The sequence below is a fragment of the Petaurus breviceps genome, unplaced genomic scaffold, assembly GCF_028583685.1.
Source record: "Petaurus breviceps papuanus isolate PSGF00001 unplaced genomic scaffold, PetGlider_PUasm1.0 90743, whole genome shotgun sequence".
Classification (NCBI taxonomy): Eukaryota; Metazoa; Chordata; class Mammalia; order Diprotodontia; family Petauridae; genus Petaurus; species Petaurus breviceps.
The window spans coordinates 9,506,136-9,533,315 of NW_027187332.1; the positions used below are offsets into that span (position 1 = coordinate 9,506,136).

Sequence of the window (27,180 nt, forward strand, 5' to 3'; positions counted from 1 at the left end):
TTCCTTCCTTCCTTCCTTCCTTCCTTCCTTCCTTCCTTCCTTCCTTCTCCATAACTCCTTACTCCAGTCACCCTACATATATGTTCTATGGACAAATCTTTCCCTTTCTACCTTTATAACCCCTCTCATATAGCCCTTTCCCCACAATCATGTACAACCACCCCCTGGACCTCATCATTTCATGTATGCACTATTGTAATAGCTTTTTGGTTTGTCTACTTTTCTCAGATCTCTCCCTCATCAAGACCATGGTCCATATAACTTCCATAATGATCATCCTAAGGCACACATCTGACTTGTGCATGACCTCTGGGCGATATCTGAGCACCCGTTCTACCCCAAAAAACTACAATGTCTCCCTTTTATCTAGTATCCAATATAAAATCTGCTGGACTTCTAAAGTCCTTCACAATCCCGCCAATCCTACCTTCTTAGGAGTTTTACACACTAGGTGGTTCAGTGGATAGAGTGCTAGACCTGGACTCAGAAAGACCTGAGTTCAAATTTGACTTCAGACACTGGATAAGTCACCTAGTCCCTGTTACCCTAGGTTCTATATCAGTAAAATGCAGACAATAACAGAACCTATCTCCCTGTTCCTTGTGTCAGCCGTCTGACGACTGTTCTTTGTTTCTCCTTTTGTCTGGGATACTCTTCCTCCTCATCTCTACCCCCTGGCTTCCTTCAAGACCATATCCTGTCTTCTGCATGAGACCTTATCTGGCTCACCACTTCCCACCTCCTCAGTAGTTTCCTTCTGAAATTGCTTCCCCAAAACACTACATAAATCTTGTATGTGTATAGTTATTTGCAGCATTATCTTTCCTGCTATGAGCTCTTTGAGGGCAGAGTATGTTTTCTTCCTTTCTTTATATCTCTGGCACTTAGCACAATGCCTCCTGACACATAGTTAGAGCTTAGTAAATGTTTCTTAACTGACTGTTTGGATTAGCTGGACTACAGGGTACTGTCACACTTTGAAATTTGATGATTCTCTAATCTTTGTTGACCACATATACATATTAAAGGGAGCAATGCTTCTAGGAATGAGTAGGCAGGGGGGAAGAATATGACCTTTCCCACTAGGGCTTGGATTTGTTTCTGAGCATTTTCTCCCTCCCCCTTCTTAAACCCAAAAGAATTTTTACCTTGATAAATTTAATAAAGTAGGAAATATTTTAACCCTCACAATCCTTGACCTCATCCTGGAAGTATAGCTTCTAAACAGTTTCTGACTGGATGCAGTTTACTAATCAGAAATTAAGAAGGAAGCCACAAGACATGTCTAAGACTAACTTGGACTGAGGCCACTGACAGAGACCTTGCTTTTTTTTTTAAAGCAATTGGGGTTAAGTAACTTGCTCAAGGTTACATGGCCAGTTATTTTGTGTGGGTGTTAAGTATCTGAGGCTGGAACTGATCCTAGGTCTCCCGACTCTGGGATGGTGCTCTTACTCACTGTGCCACCTGGCCTCCCAAAAAGCTGTATGATCTGCTTCTTTTCCAATTTTTTTTTTGCTTTTTTGGAGGGCAATTGGGGTTAAGTAACTTGCCCAAGGTTACATAGCTAGTTTCTTTGTGTGGGTGTTAAGTGTCTGAGGCTGGAACCAAACTCGGGAGAGACCTTGTTTTGATCACCAGAAATGAGCATTAGACTCCGTGCTGAAAGAACTGGTTAGCTGAAGTAGTTCTCTCTTCCAAAGGGCTTGGCACTTGTAGCAACGGATCTATTTTACGAGCTTAAACATTTTAAGCTAAGTCTTGAAGGAAAATAGGGACAATTTCTACTCGTCCTCCATCCTCTGATTAATCAGAGGAAAAAGGACTGAAGAATTTTTAGTTTGTTCTCTTTTTTTAAAAAAGCTTAAAAAAAAGACCTCCATACTTAAATGTAAAAGAACAATGGGTGACCCACTCTTCTGCCTGTGAGAAGGGGCAGCAGATCACACATCAGCTGAAATATCAACCTACAGTTAGAACATATGAGCAAAGAGAAGAACTTTAGCTTAACCAAAGTTATACTTGGCTGTAAACAGTGGAACAACACTGATCAGCAACCACCATTCAATACTAGCAGGGATCAGTGATAGGCATAAACTAAGTATCCAGCAGAAACTATAAGCCTCATGCCATCAAAGGGGAGCAAACTTGGCAGAAACATTAGACTGACACCACCAAGAGTTAGCAGTATTCCTGTAGTTACAGACATTGATTACCCCTCCATATGTATACACCAGCTACAAGAATTTCCTATGTGTGTGCCTATGTACCCTGATCATTCACATTCCCTGTGTTTATGTCATTATGCATGTTTGTTTTGGCCATACATGTTCCTTATGTGTGTACTCCTCTGTCTGTGTTCCTTACATGTGTTTACTCTTCCCACTGATCCAATGTTTTCTTTTGCCCCAAATTTACAGGGGGAAATATTTTATTGCTACTTTTTGCTATGCTGTTTCATTAAGTAGTTTTGCTTTGAAAAAATTGTGTCCTCTGGTTTATTAATGAAAAGAAATACATTGTAGGCTCTCATGAACTATGAATTTGAGTGGATGCAGCACCGCAGACTACTTTTATCTAGGGTAGTGTCACAAGCACAAATTGTGTAATTTGGTGTGTGTGGGGGGGATAGGGGGGGTCCTCTTAAGTGTGACCAAGTACTTTTCTTGGAATTTCTTAAAAGAATATATTGCAATAAATAGATATTATAAACATCAGATGCAGTATAACATATGAGAGTGATGAGAGTGACCCTACAACCAAATGAGTCTAAGAAATTGTAGTTGAGAAAAACACTGTCATTTCCTAATCATGCCAGACAGAAATAGAAGCCATCATTCCCATGGTAACTAAAAGAGTCCTTCACAGGACTGATACAATTCCTTTCCCTTCGCATCATTGCTGTGTTCTGTCTTTGGAACAACAGAATAAAATCCATTCATCTCTCAGACAGATGCACCTGACTAATATTTCTCCTCATTCAACATAACCCCAAGCCAAATAGGCATTCATTAAGGCAGACATTTGACATTTGACCGAGTGACTGTCTTTGTAATCCTTAGTCTTGGATTTTTAGTGGTTGTGTGTTCTTACTTATGTGGGTACTCAACGCAGCTATTCTCCAACCAAGCCAATAGCGACACATTCATTCAGCCAGGTGAATTTCATCACTTTTCCTCCCAATATGGTCAGAATCTTTTACATTATTGGGAGTAGAATACATTTCTTCTTTTTCTTCTTCTTCCTTCTTCTTTTTTTCTTCTTCCTTCTTCTTCTTCCTCTTTTCTTCTTCCTTCTTCTTCTTTCCTCTTCCTTCTTCTTCTTCGTTCCTGTCTCCATCTCTATCTCCTCCTCCTTCTCCTCTTCTTCTCCCTTCTCATTCTTCCTGTTCCTTTTCTTTTTCTCTTACTCTTCCATTTCCTCCTCCCTTTCTTCCTCCTTCCTCTCAATCCCTAGTAGTCATTTATTTGTACATAGCTTATAGCACAGATATCAATGTATATTTATATACTGCTTTCTAATAAAAACACTTTACATGCAGATTCAGAGAGACTTGTCTGTAAACAATAGTCTTAAAGTATTGTGAGGGGCATTTTGAGTGAATGAACATAGTCACAGAGACAGTGTGTCAGAGATGGACTCAAAGAAAAGGCTTTCTGATTTTAAGACTGACCCTCTACCTGTTATGCCTCACTACTTCTCAAAAGTTTGAATAGGTAGGAAATATAGTAGAGTAGTTTTGTTCCCTATCATGAGTATCTTGGGATGTGATTCTTAACCTTTTCTGTTTCATTAACCTCTGTGGCATTCTGATGAAACCTTCTCAGAATATTACTTTCAATCAATGAACCAAGACACACTTTTTATTAAACATATCAAAATAAAATTATCAAAATATTTTTTTAAAGTTCACCTACTAGGTCAAGAACTTCTAGTATAGTGGTATGTAATGGGAATGAAAATTTAAAGATCTTCCCTGCCCCTAGGCTAAAGTGCACCTGGAGCCTGAGGTGGGAGGCTTGTTTTTCAGTAGATACTTTTTGATTGGCCAGTGGGTCCAAAAGGTTGTTACATTCTCTGAGCCAGGAGAAGGCTATATAAGCCCTGATGTGTAGCTTTGTTTTGGGGCTCACTTTGAGAAGTATTCTGTGATTTGATCTGGATTCTGGGAAGCCATTGTTGAGAGCTCCCCCTCGGCTTTGAAAAACCCAGATGTTGAAACCCAGATGTTGATTTGTTATGGATGTAATGGTTGGACAGTTTGGAAACTGTCTACTTGATCTGTTTCTCTGTCTTGATAATTCTGTCTGTATATTCTGAAGTTCGGGGTGCTGACCTTTTTCCCCTGAACTAGGTAAATGATACATATGTTTGACTGATGAAAGTAAGCTTGTTAACCCATTTTGAATTTCTTTCCTTTATCAAAGCAGATCTAAGAACCTGTGTGAGCAGCCACCCTGAGGACACTTGGGGTGCTTGCTGCTACATGGTAGAGGGAGGAAATTTTCAGTGTGTGAGACAGTATTACATTCACTTGAATAAAGAAGTAACTATCACTCCTGATGACCAAATTGTCAGCTATCAACATATATCCAGAACTTGAAAAGTCACCAACCCAGGTACTGATGACTTTCCATTCCACTGCTCTTCTATTGAATAGTACCATAGGATGAACTTTGAGATCACTCTTTTCTCTCCTAGAATTTGCTTCTCATGGGCACTGGCTTTTTCTGTCAGGTTATTCTACTTTCTATTTACGAGTTTACTTTACAAAGCCACAAAAACACTTCCCATGAAGCAATATAATAATAAAATTTTATTCCATAGATTTTTATATCTAAATCCCTAAAGAATAATTTGATCAGCTCTCCACTTCTATTAGAAGACTTAGAACAATTATGATTTATCTGCATGTGATGAAGAATAAAAACTGTTAATATATGATACCAGGAAAAAAATAACAGTAATATAAGATACTTCCTGCTTTCCTCTCTACCTTCATCTGTATTTACAAAAAAATAGAATGGAATCAGGGCTAGATAACAGGGATTGAGAAATCAAGTCAAACTAGGCAAGTTAGTGGCTATTTCTCAAGTATCCCTGCATATTCAAACCTAAAATGATTCATACAGTCTTTATCCTCAAGGAATTTGTAATCTTGTGATGGGGTCTAGTTAAGTCAACAAGCATTAATTATAATGTACCAGTCACTGTGATAAGCACTGAGGATATGAAAAAAAAATAATGTGGTCCCTGCCCTTAAGGATCTGACATTCTAATGAGGTAAATAATGTGTAAGCAACAATATACATACAAGATACATACAGTTATCCTTCCACATCTTGATTTTCCCCATCACAGTTTTAATTTATCCCGGGTCAGCATAAGAAACTAAATGGGAATTTTGGGGGAAGTTTGTGGAAGTCACAGATGACACATGAAGGCCAGCAGACAACACAGAAAAAGTTGAGAAACTCAGAAATGCACAAAATATATGTATAGTATTTTATGATATCAACTCGAATTTTGCAATAAGGTACTTATTGTAATAAACATGCCATAAAAGAAAACAAATGAGATTTATTCTCTAGTATGAAGGGCCAAAGAATTTTATACAGCTTTTCTAGATCCTTGGGGTTCCATGTCCCTAACCCCCATTATGTGGAAGGAATAACTGTACAATTCAAATGGAAGGTGATCTCAGAGGGAAAAGGGCAGTCAGTAAAGGTCACTTGGCATATGATAGGATTTGAATGTTTTCTTGAAGGAACAGAAGAAATTGAAGGGAGGAAGGGGAGCAATACAGTTAGTGATTTGTAAATAACTAATGAAATTATAAGGACATGACACTAGAATTGAACCCTGAAAGAAGAGAGAAATTTAGACAAGTCAAAATGCTTCAAGATACAATAATAGACATAGAAAGATAGATATAGAGTTTATATACTATCTGTGTGTCAGTCTGTCTGTCTATCTATATACCTTGGTATATATGTATGTGTGTATATTTAAATATTGTTTATATTCTATATCTGTATATGTATGTATATATGTAAGTACACACACACACATACGAGGGAACTAGGTGGGTCAGTGAATAGAGCACTGGCCCTAGAGTCAGCAGGACCTGAGTTCAAATCCAGCTTTAGACACTTAACTTACTTCATCCCAATTGCCCTGCCTTTCCCCCTCCAAAAAAGACTACACACACACACACGCACACACGCACACACACACACGCACACACACATACACAGACACACACACCTGGATGTTAAAATAGAACCTTGTTCAGTTTTGGGTTTTTTGTTTTTTTTTGCTTTTCAGAAGTTAAGTGACTCGCCCCAAGGTCACAAGTGTAGTAAGTGTTAAGTGTCTGAGGCTGGATTTGGACCACAGCTGGTGCTCTATTCACTGCATCACCTAGCCATCCTTCAATTTTGTTAAGAATTCATGAAGGTAAATAGTTTGTAAGAAACCTACAAAAACTGTTTGGGGACAGATGCAATGACTAGTTAAGAAGTTTAATTTCTGTGGTGGCTAAGTGGCACAGTGAATAGAGCACTGGCCCTGAAATCAGGAGGATCTGAGCTCAAATTTGATCTCAGACACTTAACACTTACTAGCCGTGTGACCTTGAGCAAATCAGTTAACCCCAATTGCCCTGTCTTCCCCTCTCCAAAAAAAGCAAAAAAAGAAAAAAGTTTAATTTTTTCCCCTAGTAAGCAATAGGAAGCTACTAAAGATTTTTTAAAATAAAATATAGGTTTTTTTTAAATAGTGATCAGATATCTGATCATAGCCTTAGAGTATCTAGCCCAACTCTTTTATTTTATGGAAAAGGAAATTGAGACCATGGAAGATTAAGAGATTTGACCAATGAAGGTCATTCAGGTGGTAAAATCAGAGGAAGGATTTGAATTCAGGTCCTGTGATCCCAGAGTGATAGGGAAAAATAAATATTCCCACTGAGTTCTTTGTGAATAGGTAATTACTGCAGAATAATACTATTACAACACAGAGTTTTCGGAGATTAAAACCCAGATTTTATTATACTTAAGCACAGGTTCACAACTCAAAAGAATTACTATGAACCCCAATTAGGGTTCTAACAAGACTTTTATTGTTTTCAGTTACTTCAGAGAGACAGAGAAATACTTTTTGATCATACAGAAATCTGGTACATCCTCTTGGATGATAAAAGTTAAACAGATTTAGTTAAACAGAATCATAATGTCATATACCCTCTAAGGAAGAGACTTAGTAAAATTGATTTAGTTTTAGAGTTTATAAACATGAAAGCTAAGTTTGCAAGATTTAGAGTTTGTAATGGGCTATTTGAGGGGAGAGGTTTACATATCACAAATATAGCTATAAGTTTGGAGCAAGTTAGGCTCATTCCACAAATAAAGTTGTTACTTTGGGAAATTTTGCTCTCTTTTGACTTCTCATCTCATGAATATCTCAGGTCTTTGCTTGATATTGCTATCCTATGAGCAGGCTTCAGCCAATCAAATGACCTCCTAATCAAGAGAAGTGACCCTGAACCCCACATAGTAAAGGTTAATAAAAAGAAATAATAATTTCCTTAAGACAAGAGCCAGTTCCCCCACACTGTGCCATGCAACATGTATTAGAAAGCTGATTCTTATGTTATCATGAAGGCAAGACTGAAGAGAGGGGCAAAGAGGGAGAAAGTAGAATCACAAATAATTATACATTTCTAGATAATTTCCTCAAAATGGTTAGGGCCTGAGGGAGATATAAAAATCAGATAAGATGCAGTCATTGTTCTTTTGGAGTTTACAATCTAATAAGTAGCTTTCAATATAGTTAAGACTATACTGTCCTGCCCAGCAAAGGGCTTATGATAGAATGTCACCTTCCATTCTTAATTGTAAAAATGGAGGACTAGGGGTGTGTAGTATTATATGTACTATCAGACATACTTGGTTTAAGTTTTGTTGAACTAATAAACTTGACTTTTATGTGTGCCGGAACAAGGCAACTGCTGCTCCTAATCCCTCTTGCCAATATGGAAAGCCTCCAGTGAAAAGAGGATAGATATTCTTTCCAACCTTGGATTGTATTTCCTGATACTTCTGTTCCCTGAGGGAAGAGGAAGAGGAAAGTCCATGGGATTCAGTATTTCTGTTTCTGGCAGTGCAATTACCTGCATAATCTCCAGCCTCTTCTGGGAAAGAGGAGTGATGTCTTCTACTCAATGATGAACATACTCACTTCTGGTCATACTCAATACATCCCAGTAATTTTGAACTCCTAGAGAATACCATCCAAACCTCTTTCCATCAACACCCAAGTCCTTATTCCTTCAACTCTCCCACCCCCAAACTCCAGCCAAATGTAACCTAACCTTTCTACTGTGAGCTCTGGAATGCTTGTATCATAAGGTAACAAGTTTCATTTCTTCTCCCACTACTTCCATCTTTTAACTACTACTGAAATCTGGTTTCCCCTTATTCTCTTTTTCTCTATAGATTTTTAGGAAACTGCACTCTCCTGGTTCTCTTCCTACCTATGAGATCACTCCTTCTCAGTCTCCTTTGCTAGATCCTTATCCAGGTCATACCCACTAACTATAGATGTCCCTTAGGATTCTGTTCTGAACCTTCTTCTATTCTCCCTCTATATTACTTCACTTGGTGATCTCATCAGCTCCCATGGACTTAGTTACCACCTCTATATTGATGATTCTCAAATCTACCTATCCTGTCTTCTTTGCTGACCTTCATTCTCACATCGCCAACTGCCTTTTGGATATCCTAAACTGGCTATCCAGAAGACCTATTAAACTTTACATGTCCAAAACTGAACTCAATACCTTTTTCTCTAAAACAGGGGTGGGTAACCTGTGGCCTCAAGGGCACATGTGGACTTCTAGGTCCTTGTATGTAGCCTTTTGACTGAGTTCAAGTTTTTACAGAACAAACAATTGTTCTTTAAAGTTTGCATTCAGTCAGAGGGCCACACTTGGGGACCTAGAGGGCCAGATGTGGCCTCAAGACTTCAGGTTTCCCACCCCACGAAACTTTGCCCCATCCAAACATCTCTATTACTTTTGAGGGGACCACCACCCTCTTACTTCTCCAGACTTGCAATCAGGGTGAGATCCTCTATTCTTCACTTTCTCTTACTTTCCATATTCAATCTTTTGCTAAGGCCTATCAATTTTACTTTTGTAATATCTCTCAAATATATTCCCTTATCTCTTCTGATAATATTACCGTGCTAGTGCAGGCTGTCATCACCTCATGCTTGTACTAATGCAGTGGCCTACTGGTGGGTCTGCCAGCCTCAAGTTTTTCCTCACTCCAATCCATCCTCCAGCTGCCAAAATGATTTTCCTAAGTACCAGGTCAGATTATATCACCCCATCCCCCTATGCAAAGTTACCTCCATTCCACTCTGAAGCACTGCAGTGGACTTTGGGAATGGTATTTTGAAATATTACAACAACTTAAGAAGATCACAAAGCTGTGGCTTAGATGAAACAGTCCAGCACCAAGGAATTATGAAGTTATTCTTCCATTAATACCTCTTGTTGACTAGAACCTTACTAATATGGCCCAGGTTTGAATGACTGGAAACGATATGAATTTTTCTCATATACTATAATCAGTAGAGGAGGAAGAGGAGGAGGAGAGGGAGGAGAAGAAGAAGAAGAAAGAGGAGAAGGAGGAGAAATAGGGTTTAAACTTCTGTACACATGGCTGAAAACTAGATATAGTGGTCATCAATTTAAAAAAGCATTTATTAAGTGCCTAGTATGTACTACAAAGTGTACTAAACCTTGGGTATACAACAAAAAAGCAATAACCCACCCCCCCAAATAACACTTCCTGCCTTCATATATAACAGAGGAGAAAACTGTGTAACAGACAAGATATAGACAGGGTATGTTTTCTAAGCATTATTAATCTTTGGAATTAGTTACTGAGAGGTATTACAGGAACTCCTTTGTAGGTTTTTCAGACTAGGAGAGAGACTCATCTGTATTAGAGATATTGTTTTTCTAACTGAATAAAGGGGATAGACTAGATGACCTTTCAAATTTTCTTCCATCCTGACATGCTGACATCCCCAAGTCCCTTACTCTTGGGCTGTTAAATTATAATGATAAGATTCTGTACTCATTATAAAAATCCTTCAAGCAAAGGGCAGTAAGTCTTTTCTCTCCCTTTTTTTGGCGATAAATACACATTCATAAAGAAAAGCCGGATTATTTCTAAATCTGGTTCTCTACACCGTCTTCAGAAGCACCCTGTATTTACCAAAGAGAACACATTAGACAAGGAAATCACATTCCTATGCTTTTCTATACCTATCCAGTTAGAATTTCAACAATGTTAGCTCCTGGTTCCTAGATCCAGTAGCTAGATATTAGGTTTTGTAGTTTTCACAAATAATTGTTACAAACTGCTCATTCTCCTTGTGACTATGTCAGTGTCAAAACATTTTCTGATAACATCCGTGGAAGCTGGAATGGTTCTTGGAATAAAACTGTATTTTCTTGTTGTGATTGATTTTGTGCTTTATAGCCCATTTCTGTAATCAGATTTTTCGCTGAAGGTGTTGTGATTTTTCCTTCTGCTATTTGGAAGGAATGTAATGGTCTAAATTATTGCCCAACTTCTGAGAGTTCCTCTCTTGTCAGGTTAGAAACAGAATATTTGTTAAACTGTCTGTAACTTCAGAGTGAATCTTTACAATTCATTTCACACTGTTCACTGTTTTGTAACTCTCCAACACACTCAAATATAAGATTTTTTATTATGGTCTAGCAGACCCATAGCCCTTCTGTCAGGAATATATACCCCCTTTCCTAGCCTCTGGCCCATGGTGTTGTAGAGCAGATAGACAATATATTGGACATTGAAACTATTCCACACATCAGTACAGTAAGGAAGGGGGACCCCAGAGGCAAAAGAGAGCATAGGTGGTAGTAGCACAATGGCTAATGAGTGCCATTCTGTGAAATTTCTTCTACAACTCTGTAGCTGTGATGAAACAAGTGAATGCAATGAATACTGATTGATCCTTCTGAGGGATTTCCATTAGGCTCAGAGCTCCTTGAAATCATGGAGACTTTCTTTGCCCTTTTTCATATCCTCAGAACTAGTAATAGTACCTGGCACCAAATAGATGCTTAATAAATGCTTGTTGATTGGACTTGGCTAGAATGTGTGAATTGACTGGTATATCTGAGATTAGACTTGCCAATAAGTGATTGCAAATATAACCTATTTGTAAGAGCACATTTGAGAGCTCCATAGAATTTTCTAGCACAGACTTACTCTGTGTCCAATACAAGTGAACTTTTAATAAACTTTGCTTTTCTTTGGCTGAGAGAAGACTTGAGTCGAATTCATTTGGCAGGACCCACCATGTTGGTATTTTGGAGTCTTGAGCACCCCTCACCCTTAACCTCTTCATTTTTATAGTGAGTGTCATGAAGCAGTTGGTTTAGGCTAAAAGGAGCAGTGTAGATATGGTCTATGTGGTCTATATAATATACTGTAGATATATACATGCATATTATATACATATACCATAGATATATACACATGCATATATATATACATAAACACACATATATTATGTGTTTGTGTGTGTATGTGTCAGAGGAATAAATACTAATGAAAATCTATATGATATGCAACTTCAGAATTGTCCATCTGAATTAGCCTAGCTGAGTTTTCCCCCTTCATTCCACATCCCTAGAGAAGACAGTGCCTGGTAGCAGGCAGCATGATGTAATACCATAAGCATTTTAACCAGACCTAGCTCTGAGAAAGATTATGAGATAGCTTAAGTTGTTTTTAGAACCTCTGAATTTCCCTATTCACCAGGGTCCTAATTCATTTATATTGTCTTTTGGCTGCTTGGGCTCCCAGTCAATCCCTATTATGATGTCTTACCTATATCTAACTTTCCTAAGATGATAGCTCCCAGTGCCATTTGATTTTGTTTCACATTTCTGAAACACAGGATGAACCAGAGTTGGGAGGCCAATCTTGGAGGTTCTGATCCACTTGGAAACATTCTACAAAGTTCTTCTTAGTTTGGGCACAAAGGCACCATTATTGAACAAATGCATTATTCCATACGGACACCTAGAAGTCTTTCTGCTATCCAACTCAAGTCTGCACCTAAAAGAGATTACCCAAGGTATTTTGAACCTTGGTATCCTTTTCCTGGGTCCACTCTCTTTCGTCCATATATCCTATACAATTTATTGTTTCCCTGTCCTCTAAGTTATTTGCTGGAATTTTTTAGTGGCCCAGAGAGAACCAGAATGGGATGGAACCATGGCATTTGTGTCTCTTATTTTAAGTCAGCTATTCATTTCCAGAAGTGTTGAATTGCTCAAATGCAACTGAGCATGAAATATGAGTTGAAGAATTTTTAGTCTGTGTCCAACTGGAATATTTATTCATCATTAAAGAGGCAATAGAGACAAGCAAATTAGCCTTCGTATTATAATGCCATTTGGCAGCCAAACATGCCAGAAATCATGAGACTAGGGAGATATTATGAGACTCATTCTATAAATAACTAGTTCTAAGTAAAAACAAATACAAACCAAAAAAATCTCTCTCAGAAAATGACAATTAAAAACGATTTTAACAAAAATAAGAATAGTCAACAGTCTGGAGGGATATGCTGCCAGGAGAAAACCTGAAATAACTGAATTTGATGACAAAGGAAAATAAAATACCTACAAATAATAGGAGTACAAACATTTGGAAAAGAAATTTTTAGGCCATTGATAATTTTTGTAGCATAACTAGTAGAAATAGTATGTGCAATATAACTAATAGAATAGGACAAACTGGGGAAGAGGGAGAGGGAGTATTTGTTAATTGCTTACTATGGGAAATAGGAGAAATTTTATGAAAAGAACCAGTAGAGGCAAGAGTTTCAAAAATACATTACAACTCTAATCATTCATATTTATGAAATGATTTCCTATTTGCCCTCATTGAAGTCTTATTCATAGTGTGAAGATAATTATGAATTTTTGAAGGAATTTCCAACAACATATAAGCTCAGAGGGGTCCTATTAAGGTTGAGAGGCTGTGATTATAGGCTTGGTGACTGATTTTAAAATAAGTAAAAATAAGTAAGGCTGTGCTGGAGAGACTCAGAACTAGCTTTGCTGAAGGCCATGTACCTCTCAGAGACAACCTCTACATCATACACTCTCTGAAGTTGCTCTGGGCCCTGCTATACCATTACAGTTTTCATCCATTTGGTATATATTTGTTTTCTGACCCTTATACTGTCATTCACACCATTGTCTACAAACGAAATGACCTTCACTTGCATTTCTGTCTTTTGTATCCTATTCACCTTTTGATACTTGGCACGGATGTCAATATCATCTCTTCTATGAAGGTTTCCTTAATTATATCATTTAGAAGTGAACTTCTTTTCTTCTTTAGACATAGCATAATATTTTTGTGTTGTCATTATTTGCATATGTGCCATTTATCCCTTACTAAATCATAAATTCCATGAGGATGAGAAATGTGTCTCCTCCACTTTTGTTTTTTCCTTTGCACTTAGAAGAGTGATCAATATACACAGTAAACATTGATTACATATTTATTAAATTTAATTGGAAGAGAAACTGTGATAATATGTAATGAAAAGTAGGGATATAGATTTATAGCTTCTCTATAAAACAACTTTTCTGTGCAGAGGGGCAAATAGAATTTTAAGCATAAACTGTCCAGGAAGAGAAAAAGGAATAATAAATCATTTGCTTAAATGTCATTTAGTCCAATTGCCTCTTTTTAAAAATGAAGAAACTAAGACCCACAGAGATCAAGTGACTTGTCCAAAGTTATAAAGATTTTAAGTAGTGGAATTGTAAAACTCCTGTCTCTGAGTTCAAATCTGTCATTCTGATTTGTCTTTTACTGATAAAATATACATTTTGTGTTAAGGTAATGTTTTGGGGGCAAAAAAGGCATCAACTAAAATAGAGTATTTGAAGATATTAGGAAGGGGTTATTTTTGCAAAAATTAAAGCATGAACATGGTAAAAGAAACTGTGGATTTGGAGTAAAAAAATAATCTATGTCATTTACTAGTGATGTGGTCTTGAGTTAATAATTTAACTTCTCTGAGCTTTTGTTTTCTAATCTGCAAAAATAGGATAATTCATCTTTAAAGGGTTGCTATGAAATAGGGTATAGTTTCATCAACTTAATATTCTTTTTTTTTTAACTCAACTACAAGCTTCACGCAGGCAGAAATCACCTCCTAACTTTGTATCTCCCACAGTGGCTAGAAGAATTTATACTCCACACAGTATATCTATAATAAATAGTGGTTGAATTTAATTAGTTAGGTAAAGAAAGAGCTCTGTGTGATCTTAGGCAAGTCACTTAACCCCACTTACCTTGTTTTCCCCCCTCCAAAAAATAAAAATAAAAAAGAAAGAACTGACAGTTCTTTATAATTACTAAATTGTTCATTCTTTTTTTTTTTAATAAACTGTAAAATTGTTTATCTTGGGAACATAGGAAGATTCCTTTTCAAATAGAGTTGTCTTACCCTAAGTCATGAAGGAACTGGCCAAGTTGGCAGTTTTTAAGTTCTTATCTTATCTGTGGACGTTTGCGGGAATAGGGTTGATTCTAGCCACAGTCGTTTAAAGGGCCTTGCTGGTTTTCAGATGCTCTAAAATGATACAAAGTTACTAGCTCTAAATGGGTGAATCAAAAAGGCATCCTGAGTGCATACATGGGGGACCAAACCACCCCTTCCCACCATGCCAAACATGAAAGATTAGCTTGCCACATAAGGGTGTCCCTAGCAGACTGTCAGGGGCTGTCATTGCTGTATTAATGATCACTATGTTAAAAGAGTTCGGTTATAGATTGATTGCCCCTACACCATTTATTTTGTACAGATGACTCATTCTTGAAGAGTAAGATTATAAATTGCATAGTGCAGTCTTTACAAGGATGGAGAGAAAAGTTTCCTCATACTTTGTCAGCAAGTGTCATTCTGCTTTGACAGGGAGAATGAAACAAGCCAGGATGCGCTTAAGAAAGTATTTACATATTCCATGGGGTGGCCAATGTTATTCATGTGGCAGAAATCTGAAAGGGAAACTCTGATAATTTGAATCCTAACAGCTTCAGAGAAGCTCAGTGAAATCACAACTTGCAACTGGTCACAAGGATTTCTCATTGTGTTTTTATTAAAACAATTCAGGAATCATTCCTTGGTTCAGAGCAAAAATAATGAATATTATTACACTTTTCATTTAAACATTTAAATCTAATTCTAAAAAGAACACCAGGAGAAAACACAGTAGGTAACTAATTCTTAAAAGAACAAAGCTTCTGTATGCAGAGGGGCAAATAGAGTTTTTGGTATAAACTGTCTACAAAAGGACAAGGGAGTAATAAATCATTTGCTGACATTCTTCGTTGAATGCCCTGTGGATTTGCAGGGCACAGAAATGTTAATTCAACCTGGAAAACTTCTCTTCAGTTGAGAAGTACATTGTGCAATCTATTGATTATCTATAGTCTTTGTGATTTATTCTTTTATGCGTGTTCAATCTCAGCACTTAACTTTAATATAGTGTGTCCTTAAATTGTAACAGGCATTTTGTATCTTATAATTTTTGTCTTTCAGAAAGAAACAAAAAAAAAATGACAACAGTGATAAAATTCCTGTTCATGTCATGCTAAAGAGGTTACTCTAACATCATTATTTCAATAACATTACCTATAGAAATAGCTTTTATTGTTAAAGTGATGGCAAGCTGCCCATGAGGATAGAACTTCTCTCACTCTAAAATAGCTAGAAGAAACTTCAATTGATTTTGCAGTTTGTTAAATTTCACAGTCTGAGTTGGCATCATCTGGCATCATTTCTTTTCTTTTTTTTTTCTAAAGCAATTGGGGTTAAGTAACTTGCTCAAGGTTACACGGCCAGTTATTTCTGGGTGTGGTGCTAAGTATCTGAGCCCAGATTCGAACCCCAGGTCATCCCGACACTGGGGCCAGTGCTCTTACTCGTTGAGCCATCTGGCTGTCCCAAGCATCATTTATTTTCTATAGGTTTTATGGAAGGCCTTGATCTCAGAGTAAGTTGGAGCATTCAGAGGGAAAATAAGATACCCCTAAACAGGTGCATTGGGAAGTGGAGGTGAGTAGGAATAATGGTAAACCTGCAGCAGTAGTGGTAATAGGGATTATGGTGCTTTTCTTTATGTATAAAATATTTAAAGAAATATTATTTAAATTGCCCAGTAAGACTGTCAATTTCTTGAGAGCATGGACTGTCTCTTTTTTTTTTTTTTGAGGGGGGGAGAGGTCAGGCAGTTGGGGTTAAGTGACTCGCCCAAGGTCAAACAGCTAGTTAAGTGTCAAGTGTCACAGGCCGGATTTGAACTCAGGTGATCCTGATTTCAGGCCAGTGCTCTATTCACTGTGCCACTTAACTGCCCTGTGGACTGTTTTTTATTTTTCTTTGTATCCCTAGCATTTGACATATTACCTGGCACTTAGTAGGTACTTAATAAATGCTTATTGACTGACTGTCCTTTTGTCTTAAGAGACTAAAAGCAGAAAATTGAAATGGTAGTATGTCTCTTCTGTATTCATAACTATCCTTTCTAGTTTCTAGAAGTATAAAGTACATCCTCTCATGCTACATCATTCTTCCAGTAACCTAGCTTCTAAAGCAGAATCATCCTTAACTTGTAATTTTCATCCTCCCAGTTCCTCCAACTAACCCTTTTATGACATAATCTGAAATCCTTGGCCTTTCTATCTCTCCTCCTCAGAACATTCTCTGATGTATTTACATTTTTTACTTTTACATTTACAACTCAGTCTAATTTTTTAGGGATTGGGGGAGATAGATAAAATTTATAAAGATTCCATATCACACATTGACTCTTAAGCTTGCTTGCAATCTAATAAAACCTCAAAATAGTGTTCAAGAATAAATGCTATCTATCCATGTCTTTCCCATAATATCTTAAGTTGATTTTTTTTCATACCCAAGTGCAAGACTTAATATTTATCTTTATTGCATTTAATTGTATTTGATTCAACCCGATGTTTTGTAAGCTAAAGTAGAATCTAGCCTATCAGGATTCTTTCAGACCCTGACTCTGTCATTCAGTTAGTTATCCTTCCTAGCTTGATGTCCTCTGCAGATTTTTGTTCTCGTGTCATCTATTTGAGTATTGATAAAAATGTAAAACCGCATAAGGTTGAGCACAGATCCCTGAGGTGTTCAATTAGATCTCCTGTCACATTGGCATTCAATTTAAACACTTTTAGAATTCTTCCATCCAACCAGTTCTAGATTGTGTTATTTAATCCATTCATCTCTAGTTCCTGCACAAGTATGGTGTTAGTTACACAGCTGGTTATCTTTATAATATTTACGGTGTAAATTGTTCTCCTTGTTCTGTAATACTTCACTTTATATCAGTCCTAGGTTTTTCTGAAGTCATCCCTTTCATCATTTTTTTTATAGCACAGTACTGTTCCATCACATCCATATACCATAACTTGTTCAACTCCTCCCCAATTCATGGGCATCCCTTCATTTTCCAATTCTTTGATACTGTAATGGCAAGCAAAGTAATACTTTGTGACTTTTTTCAGCAATTCAAGTGCCTTTGAGCCTTTCTTTGATTGTATCAAAAGTCTTTGTTAGAAACAGTATATATTGCCCTGGCCTTTATAAGTCTAAGGAAGTCAGGAGACCTTGTCTGCCCTTAATAGGCCTAAGGGAATTTGAAAACCTTTCCTGCCTTTAATAGGCCTAACATTCTCACATGGAGACCACAGGGGGAGGAGCTTGCCAAAAGAGTGGAACAGGAAAGGTATAACAGGAAGGAGCAGAGGTGGGACCAAGCAAAACTGAGAAGGAGAATATTTGTGGTTTTGGAACTCTGTAAATCTGTGTACTTTTTGGGAACTGAGAGAATGTTTATGATGTTGGCACTCCATAATATTCTGTCTGTTGGTCTATCAGACAAAAGCACTGTCTGTTGTTATTAGACAGAAGTCCTGAAAGAGGACTTTACTGCTGTTGCAGAAGTCCTGGGACTTTACTGCTGTTGCAAAAGTCCTGGGACTTTACTGTTGATTTGTGTTTGATTTCTCAGATAGAAGCCTTGTTTGTTGATTTGTTACATTGTCAGATAGAAAGTGAATTGAGATGATAGTGTTGGTAATGTGTGTAAATATTGTTGTAGCTCTGTTAAGCTTTGTCTTCCTAGAAACAGAAACTTTGAAGAGCTTGGAGTGGAACATTAAGCTAAGGTATGAAACAGGAGCAGAAAGCTGCATACCTAAGTCCAGGCAAGAGTAGTGTGAATCTAGGCAAGAGAAAGGAGAGCTGCCTGCCTGTGAATCCAGGCAAGACTGGGAGTGGGTCCGTCAGCCTGTGGAAGAGGAACAGTGGCATTTGGAAGTCAGCCTCTAGTGAAGATGAAAGAAGACTTTACATTGACTGATAGATTGTGACTTGCTGTGACCTAGGGGGAGGTGGTATTTGTACTTTCTGCTCCCCCTTAAGGATGATTGGCTTAAGGATGATTGGAAGCCAGCCTCCAGTCAAGATGAAAAAATACTTTACTTAGACACTCTGTATTGACTAAGGAGATTGTAACTTACTGAATGATATGTTTTGTTTAAGACTATGTGGCCACCTTAGTAATAAGTAGTTATGTTATGTTGTTGTGAATGTTGTGCTTTAGTTTCTTGAATGTTATGCTTTAGTTTATTGCTGAATAAATAGAGAATTCACTATACTAATGCTATTAGATCTTTAAAGTTATTCATAGTAGCAGTCCCCAGGAGAGCTGCTCATGATTGGCCTTACATGTACCACAAAAAGAACTGTTTTAAATATTTTTGTCTGTATGTTCCTACACTCTTACAAAAATATTGCTTATTGATTGATTCTTACATCAAGGAAATTACCTAGAGAAACTTTGTAAAAGTTTATGGGAAAAAAAACAAATAGAATTAGTATGGCCTAATATTTTAGAAGAATGATTTGACAGTTATTAGAGACTAACAATCATAGCTATTTAAAAACTGTAATGGACTCCTTTGAGTTAGGAATTTTCCCATTAAGAGAAATGTTTCAAACAGAACCTGGATATCTGACTTTTGGTGAGAGTATTATACTTGCATGGGTCAAGTGTAAGAGGAAATGATTTCTGGTGTTCCATTCAACAACTCTCACATTCCATAAGAGACAGAGATTTGCATAAGGTTGCACAAGTAGTAAAAATAAGACTGTGATTTCAACCCAGATCTTTGGCCCCAGTTATATAACTTTTGACTTTCCCCACTATGTGTGCTATCCATTTTGACTTTACGCATGTGCTCAGTTCAACAGAAAATAGAGTAGCATAATAATTATTCATGTTTCAAAATTTATACATGTTCTTAGAATGCACAAAAGAGTCATGTCAAGTCATAGGCTCATTGATTTAAAGTGGGAAAGGACTTCAGATATCATCTAGCCAATATCTTAACTTCATAGATGAAGACCTTTAGTTGCAGAGAGATTTCATGCCTCACCCAAGGTCACATAGTCAGTAAAAGGTTGAGCTAGCATTCAAATTCTGATTTCACATTTGTCCTTTTGAATAGTTATTACCAAACTAAACATCAATTCCACCCTATAGCTTGAATTCTTAGATTGATTTGGATTAATTTAATATCTTAGAAACTACTGTATTATTCTGATATGTCACACTTTCTCCTGAAGTAAAACTTATGCCAAACTTCATCATGACTAGTAAGCACCCTCTTTCTTTGATAAATAACAACAAGATTTCTCAAGGGAGATTTGTTTGCTCATCTTTAATTACTTTTTTCGTATAAAAAGTGTTCATTTCTCCGCATTTCATCTCCCCCAACCACAAGGAAAAAAAGAAAAATAAAACTCTCTAATGAAGATGCGTGGTTAAGCAAAACAAATCCACTATGTCCAAAGACATTCATTTCATTTTACATCTTAATAGAAAGTAAAGTAAAGCTCTCTGTCAGGAAGCAAGTAGCAAAAAACCCAAAACTTAACAACAAAAAAAAACAATGTTTGCTTTCCATCCCAAATTTCACCCATTATCTTAGGTTCCCTTGAACCTGATATTATGCCATGTGTGTGTATGTGTTTAGAAAAAAATATTCACAAAATGCACCAGTGTTTTCTATACTACTGCTTTATGACACTATTTTTCAGGGTAGATCTATCACTGTCCTTTGGTTTCCTCACCATTGCCTGTCACCCAAAGGGCAACAAAGAAGTGAAGAATGGGAGAAAGTAAAAGGCAATATATTACCACCTAAGAACCATACATAACAAGTATTATAGCATATATCACCAAGAAAAATTTAACCAGAAAAGGAAGTAGGTTGGTTGTATAGAAGGAGGAAATAATGCTGGATGGGTCATGGATTGCTGTGATAAAGAAGTAATTTAAAAAACAAAATGTGCCTTGGATGGGAATTGAAGATCGTACACAGAAGATACAGCACTTCACTGGTCAATGCAGATTCACTTTGGTGTTTAAAAAATTGAGCTTTCCCTTGTCTATTCACCTATTAGGTACACACTTTGTATAAGACAAACAAACAAAAAGAAGTTCCTTCCCTGTAAAAACGAACAAACAAAAAAATAACACTAAGAAATGATGAAAACTAGAGGAAAGCCTAGTACATTAAGTGACTCCCCTGTAGAAGATTTCTCTAGGATTCAGGTAAGTATGGTGCAGGAAGAGGTGTTAAAAGGTTTTCTGTACCATTGGAGAGATTGCACAGATTTGAAGTATAAATTATAAATTTATAAATCCCTTGAAGTACTGAAGTATGTAAGCTTATTTTTCTTTCCAAGATCTTTAATTTAAAGGTATGCCCCATATTTGCAAAAGTGGCCTATATTTGAATGACTAAAATATTTTTTGCTAGACATTTTATAGAACTCCTGAGAAAACAGTTTGCACCACCTAGGTTAGCAAAATGATATCAAGTTCCAAATAGTGATCAACTCCAGAAGTTGGAATCCTTGAGAAAACTCTCTCTGTCTCTCTCTTTCTCTCTGTCTCTCTCAGTCCCTGTCTCTCTGTCTCTGTCTCTGTCTCTGTCTCTCTGTCTGTCTCTCTCTCTCTGAATCTGATAGTTTCAGCCTTCTAGTTTTCAGGACAGACCTTTTCTTTATTCGTGTTCACATTAGACCTGTCCCCATTGAACCACTATCACTGAGTGGCTAACTACCAAAATAATCTTTAAAATAATTCAAATCTTCTCAAAACAATATTTTGACAGATACTGCCTATTTTTAATTTTAAGGTAGTGATTACTTTGCCACATTTGAAGTTCATGGCATTAACTCTGCAGGCAGTTTAGAAGGCTTAGAATGCTTAAATATGCCAAAAGCAGGAATTTTTAACGTTTTTAGTGTGTCATAGAAACTTTTGGTAGTCTAATGAAGCTTATGGATAGCTCTTTAGGAAAAAAAAAGTTTTTTTAAAAGTCATAATTGAAGGCAATATTAAATTACAGTTAGAGCTTAGAAAAATAGAATCTTGTATTCTCTACAACTTTCAGTTAATAGTTAAATAGTAATACTGTATACTTTAAGCAAATTACTTTACATCATCTTACTAAGAAGGTCTTGAACTATAGGAAAAGCAAACTTTTAAAGGCTTCATTTCTTTTTTCTTTCAGGTATGATTAGTAGAGGAAGCACATTGGCACAGCCATAACTAACAAGGGGCCCCAGGTTATTAGTATTCAGGGAAGCAAGACTTATTTTTCATCCCTATACCTTTCATATTTCTCGCATTGTATGTTGCCATTATCACCTTACCTCCATCAGCCCTGTTGTGACAGACCTGTCCCTGGGTAACCACCTCTGGGGTCTTAAAACAATAGCCTGTCTCTTACAGGGATCTATTCTCCCATTGCCTCACCTCAACCCCTAGCTGAAAAGAACTAAACTGTATCCTTGGTCAGATTGTCTTCTGTGCCACTGCTTCCTTGCCTTTCAAATGTTTTTTTTCCAGATAGAAAAATACAGTTCTAACAACGGCAAGAAGGAAATAAGGAGGGGGGAAATGCAGTACATGCAGTACCTTGAAAATTAAAAGAAATGTGGCAAAAGAAAAATAAATTTACTGCTTTTAATATATGCATGGGGTGATGAACACATTAAGTCTAAAATGTAATAGCAATAATGTTACCATATATTCTTATATAATAGTTTTACATAGATAATTCTACTGATTTTCATTATGAAAAGCTCAGAAATTTAAATAATAAAAAGGTATTTATGTGAAAGATTTAATGCCACCTTTAGTCAACTTCTATAAATAATGGATTCCATGATAGGAAATTAAATGATTGGTGATGTTTCATCTTTAATTAATTGGATTATGAAATAACCACTGAATTAATGAGAGGAGTGAGCTACATTACATATAATACCTATTTCCAGCTTATTTTGACATATGTCAGAAGTTGGTAGGGCAACTGCAGGTTTTTTTTATTGTTTACTATATGGATCCTATATAATACATTTTTCTGCATTTATATATGCATATGTATCCAATTGAAGAAAAATCACTGAAATCTAAGTTGATACCTCATTACATTTATTAGAGCATTATATTTGTTGTCTGTGAAATTCCTTTATTCTCTTGTCCAAGGATGACAATTCAGTCTTTTAAACTTCAGTGTTCCAGTAGAATGTAAGCTCCTTGAAGGTAGGTACTGTATCACTTTCAAATTTGTATCCTCAGTTCCACGCATGATGCTGAGCATGTAAGAGCCTAGTAGGAATTTAAAAAAACATTTGTTTAATTGGTTAACTGATTAATTGAATGACTATTCATCTCTACTTTTCCTTCTTGTTACAGAGACCTTTGAAACTCTCATCAAGCAGGCAGAGAATTACACAAGCACCTTATTCTGCAATACTTACAGGAACATGGCTTTAGAGGCTGCTGCCTCAGTTCAGGAGCTCTTCACAGATGTAGGGCTCTTTGTGTTTGGCACCGACCTCAGTCCAGATGAATTTGTTAATAGATTCTTTGATACTCTGTTTCCTCTGGTCTACAATCATCTCATTAACCCTGGTGTGACTGATATTTCACTGGAATACTCAGAATGCATTCGAATGGCAAGGAAGGATATTAACCCCTTTGGAAACGTTCCCAAAATTGTAATGGGACAGATGGGGAGATCATTGTTACCCAGCCGGACTTTCCTGCAGGCCCTTAATTTAGGCATTGAAGTCATCAATACCACTGATCATCTGCAGTTCTCAAAAGAGTGCAGCAAAGCCCTCTTGAAGATGCAATACTGTCCCCATTGCCAGGCTCTGACTTTAAGTAAACCCTGCATGGGCTACTGCCTTAATGTTGTAAGAGGCTGTTTGGCTAATGTGGCAGAAATTGACCCTCATTGGCGAGGATATATCCGATCACTGGAAGAACTTTCTGATACTATACATGGGACATATGACATTGAGCACGTGCTTCTGAACTTCCACTTACTTGTTAATGATGCTGTTATGCAGGCTCACATTAATGGAAAAAAATTATCTGAGCAGGTAAGAAGACACTTCTTCTATTTTATGGTCTATGCTGATTTAACTGTTCTTCCTCCACCTTCCACTACCTCCTCAAAAAAAACAAACAAACCCTATAGTAATGAAGAAATAAGACATTTAGGCATATTACATACTAACTTTGAAATAACATCTTCAACTTTTGTGGATATTTTGAATATAGGCTTTAAATGATTGAATCCTAGTTACTGATTAAACTTTATATAAGTTTCTTTCATCTTTACTTTTACAATCATCCAGTGATTTTGTACTTAACAATTCTCAATTTAAAAACACATTGGGGATAGGAAATCCATTTTCTAAAGGTTTTCATATTTGATCCACACTATTAATTTTGTGATATCACTGCAAAATCTAATCTTATTTGTATCCTCTTCACCAATGAATACTTCCTCCCACTATCCATGTTCAAACTTCTTGGTCTGTGGACCTAAAAGTTTCTGTGTACATGTAAGACAAATTGATAGACAGATGAACTTTGAGAGAGAAAAATTAAAGGGGTAATTGTGCATGAAAAATCATTTATTGAGATAGAATGAATTAAGGAAGAGATTTAAATAATACAGTAACTTAAGAGACTGTTTTATTTGGTTAAATTGATCAGAAATTAATTCCAATGGCATTCATTCTTATAAAAATAGAAAATATATCTCTATTATGACTCTATTAATTCATCTAAGGTCATTTTATGAATTGGTTTACAAACACATTTGTCACAGTATCTTCAAAATGTATTCCTGTGGTAATATTTGTGATTCTTGTTACCCTAAGAGAATGCATAGTGTTACAGTTTTTCATTACAAGACCACTTGAAGACTCCTTTGATACAGAATCATAAAACTATAAGTTTTGTGAGTTTATTTAGCTCACCTTTACTGGCTATTCTGTGCAAGACCATTTCCTTAAACATTTTCAATAAAAGCAGCTGTCTATTTCCTTGGTTATATGTCTCATATCTTTTAAGATGGGAAAGATTAGGCTACTGTTTAGCCTAAACCTTTCCTTCTAGAAGAACCCTAAGCCTCTTGTCCTTTCTCAATGTATTTTCACTAACTACTTACTCTCACACTGACACACTGACAGCATACATCTGACATTGAATTATCACTCAATATCTATCTCTTCACTAACTAGATAAACCCAGTTCCTTTAGCTTTTTTTTTCTGATATAGATCATTTAAATCGCATTTTAGATCACAATCCCAGTTAATGTGCATTTTGATATTTCTGTGGATCTATGACTTCATAACTATAACTATTTTCACTAATGATGTATATTTTTTGTTTTCTTTTTAAAAATTTTTTTAGTCTTTATTAATTTGTTTATTTTAGTTTACAAGATTCAGTTTAACAATTCCTTGAGTTTCAAATTTTCTCCCCCTCTCTCCCCTCCCCTCTCCTCCATGCAATTGAGTATAGGACATGCAAATACTTTCACATTAGACATTAGTCAGGTTATAAAGAAGGACTGTATCAGATGGAATGAACAGTGGGAAAGAGGAAAAAAAAAACAAGAAAAAGAAAGAGAGCAGGTAGTTTGCTTTAATCTGCATTCAAACTCTGTTTTTTTCTAGTTTTTTTCTCTGAATGTAGACATCTTGCTCAATAATGACTCTTTTGGAGTTGTCTTATAACCTTGCATTGTGGAGAAGAGTCCAGTCTATCAGAGTTGGTCATCACACATATGTTGTGTTTGTAAATGTGTACAAATTTCTCCTGGTTCTGCTCTTCTCATTCAGCATCAGTTCATATAAGCCTCTCCAGGTAAATATGAAGTCCATCTGCTCCTTGTTTCTTATAGTACAATAGTACTCCATTTTATTTGTATGCCACAACTTGTTTAGCCATTCCACAATTGATGGGTATCCCCTTAATTTCCAATTCTTTGCCACCACAAAAAGAGCTACTATAAATATTTTTGTACATATAGGTCTTCCTCCCGCTTCTGTGATCTCTTTGGGATACAACCCTAGAAGTGGTATTGTTGGGTCAAAGGGTATGAAATTATTTATAGCCCTTTGGGCATAGTTCCAGATTGCTCTTCAGAATGGTTGAATGATATATATTTTAACCTAGACATACCTTCCCATCCTATGGGACTCTTGTCCATGTCTTCCCACAAACCTTTCAAACAAACTCTGCCATATATGTGGGAATTAATCCTATAAATCTGTTCATATTAGGTGAGTATTGCTACAGCATGTAAATTATCCATCTCCTATCTGCATTCTTGCTGTATACCAGGTATACATATAAATCTATAATTGGACATTTAACACTCATTTTGCTGTTCAATTCTAAGTTGATAATTTGCTGCAACCTATTTGATACCACCATGTGTCTTTCTATTTTGATATCATCTTTGAAGAAAAAAGATTTTTATAGAAATCTCAACATAACTTTTCCACTTTTGTCCTAGTTTTATCCTTAATGTTCTTAGAATGATTTCCAACAATTAAATCACTCTCCAAGATTTCTGTGAACTATTTGTTCTTCTGTTCACTGATTTTAACCAGTTTCCATGTGCTTTATTAATGTATGTTCAGTTGTAAAATTGCCAGTTACACGCATGCAATATCTCCTCATTTTCAACTTTTTCTTACAATCTAGTATTTATTTTGATCTCTCTTTAACAAGTCAATTATTTTGATTGTACGCAAACATTTGATTTAGAAAGAACTCCCACATTAGTTACTAGTGAAATTTATGCAAATTCTACACATTATTTTCCCAACTCCAACTCTGATAAAGTCTGAGAAGACTAATTTTCACCCCTAGGATTCTGGGGGTATCCCTGACAAGTGGGTGTGTATTTCTCTAATAATGTAAGACTCAGTAATCTGGTATATTTTCCTAGTATCGATAGCCAGTGAATAATACCCCAGTATCATTTAGTGACCTAAAATCAACTAATTTTTTACAAACAGATATTTTCTGAGAATATATACCAACCATAGGAGTTATAAGTATTTTCCCCTAACACCGAAGGTCAAATTCTCAGTCCCTTGGGAAAATAGACAGAAATTTAAAGCAATTTCTATACACTGCATTTGTCCCACCCAGTTTGTTTAAAAATTGATGGATAAATCACCATAGCTTCCTTTTGGTTGCCATTGATCCATGGTGGATCCTGATCGTCTTTGTTAGCTGCAAAATCTGATGTCTGGTTCCTGGGTCTCTTGTGGCTCATCATTTCAGTCTGTAAAAGCTCACATGGTTGTAGAGGTCCCTGATACATCCTTCACTTAAAAGCAAGTAATAATAAACACAAAGATGGACAGAACAGAGGCCCATATTCATGGGCCACATGTCAGCCTTGGGTAAGGATAGGTCAAAACCTCTTCCTATCTATAGATAGGACTTAAGGCTTTGCAGGTGTAGTCAGGCAGCAGAGACAAAGAGACTTGCTTTTGCCCATTAGTTACCTTTGAATGTACCCTATTTCTGGCGCTGACGCCAATCAGAATTCTGAGTTTGTCCACCACATCGTTAGCAGACCTGAATTGGCTACAGAATGTTTGC

The 27,180-nt window shown here is 36.5% G+C and overlaps 1 protein-coding gene across 1 annotated transcript in view; it reads left to right on the top strand.

Moving 5' to 3' along the window:
* GPC5 (glypican 5) overlaps window positions 1–27,180 on the top strand; it is a 1,030,830-nt gene that overhangs the window by 411,790 nt on the left and 591,860 nt on the right. Inside the window, exon 5 of the mRNA XM_069067362.1 lies at window positions 22,946–23,640. Within this exon, the coding sequence (XP_068923463.1) occupies window positions 22,946–23,640 (695 nt within the window). The remainder of the gene's footprint in view (window positions 1–22,945; window positions 23,641–27,180) is intronic.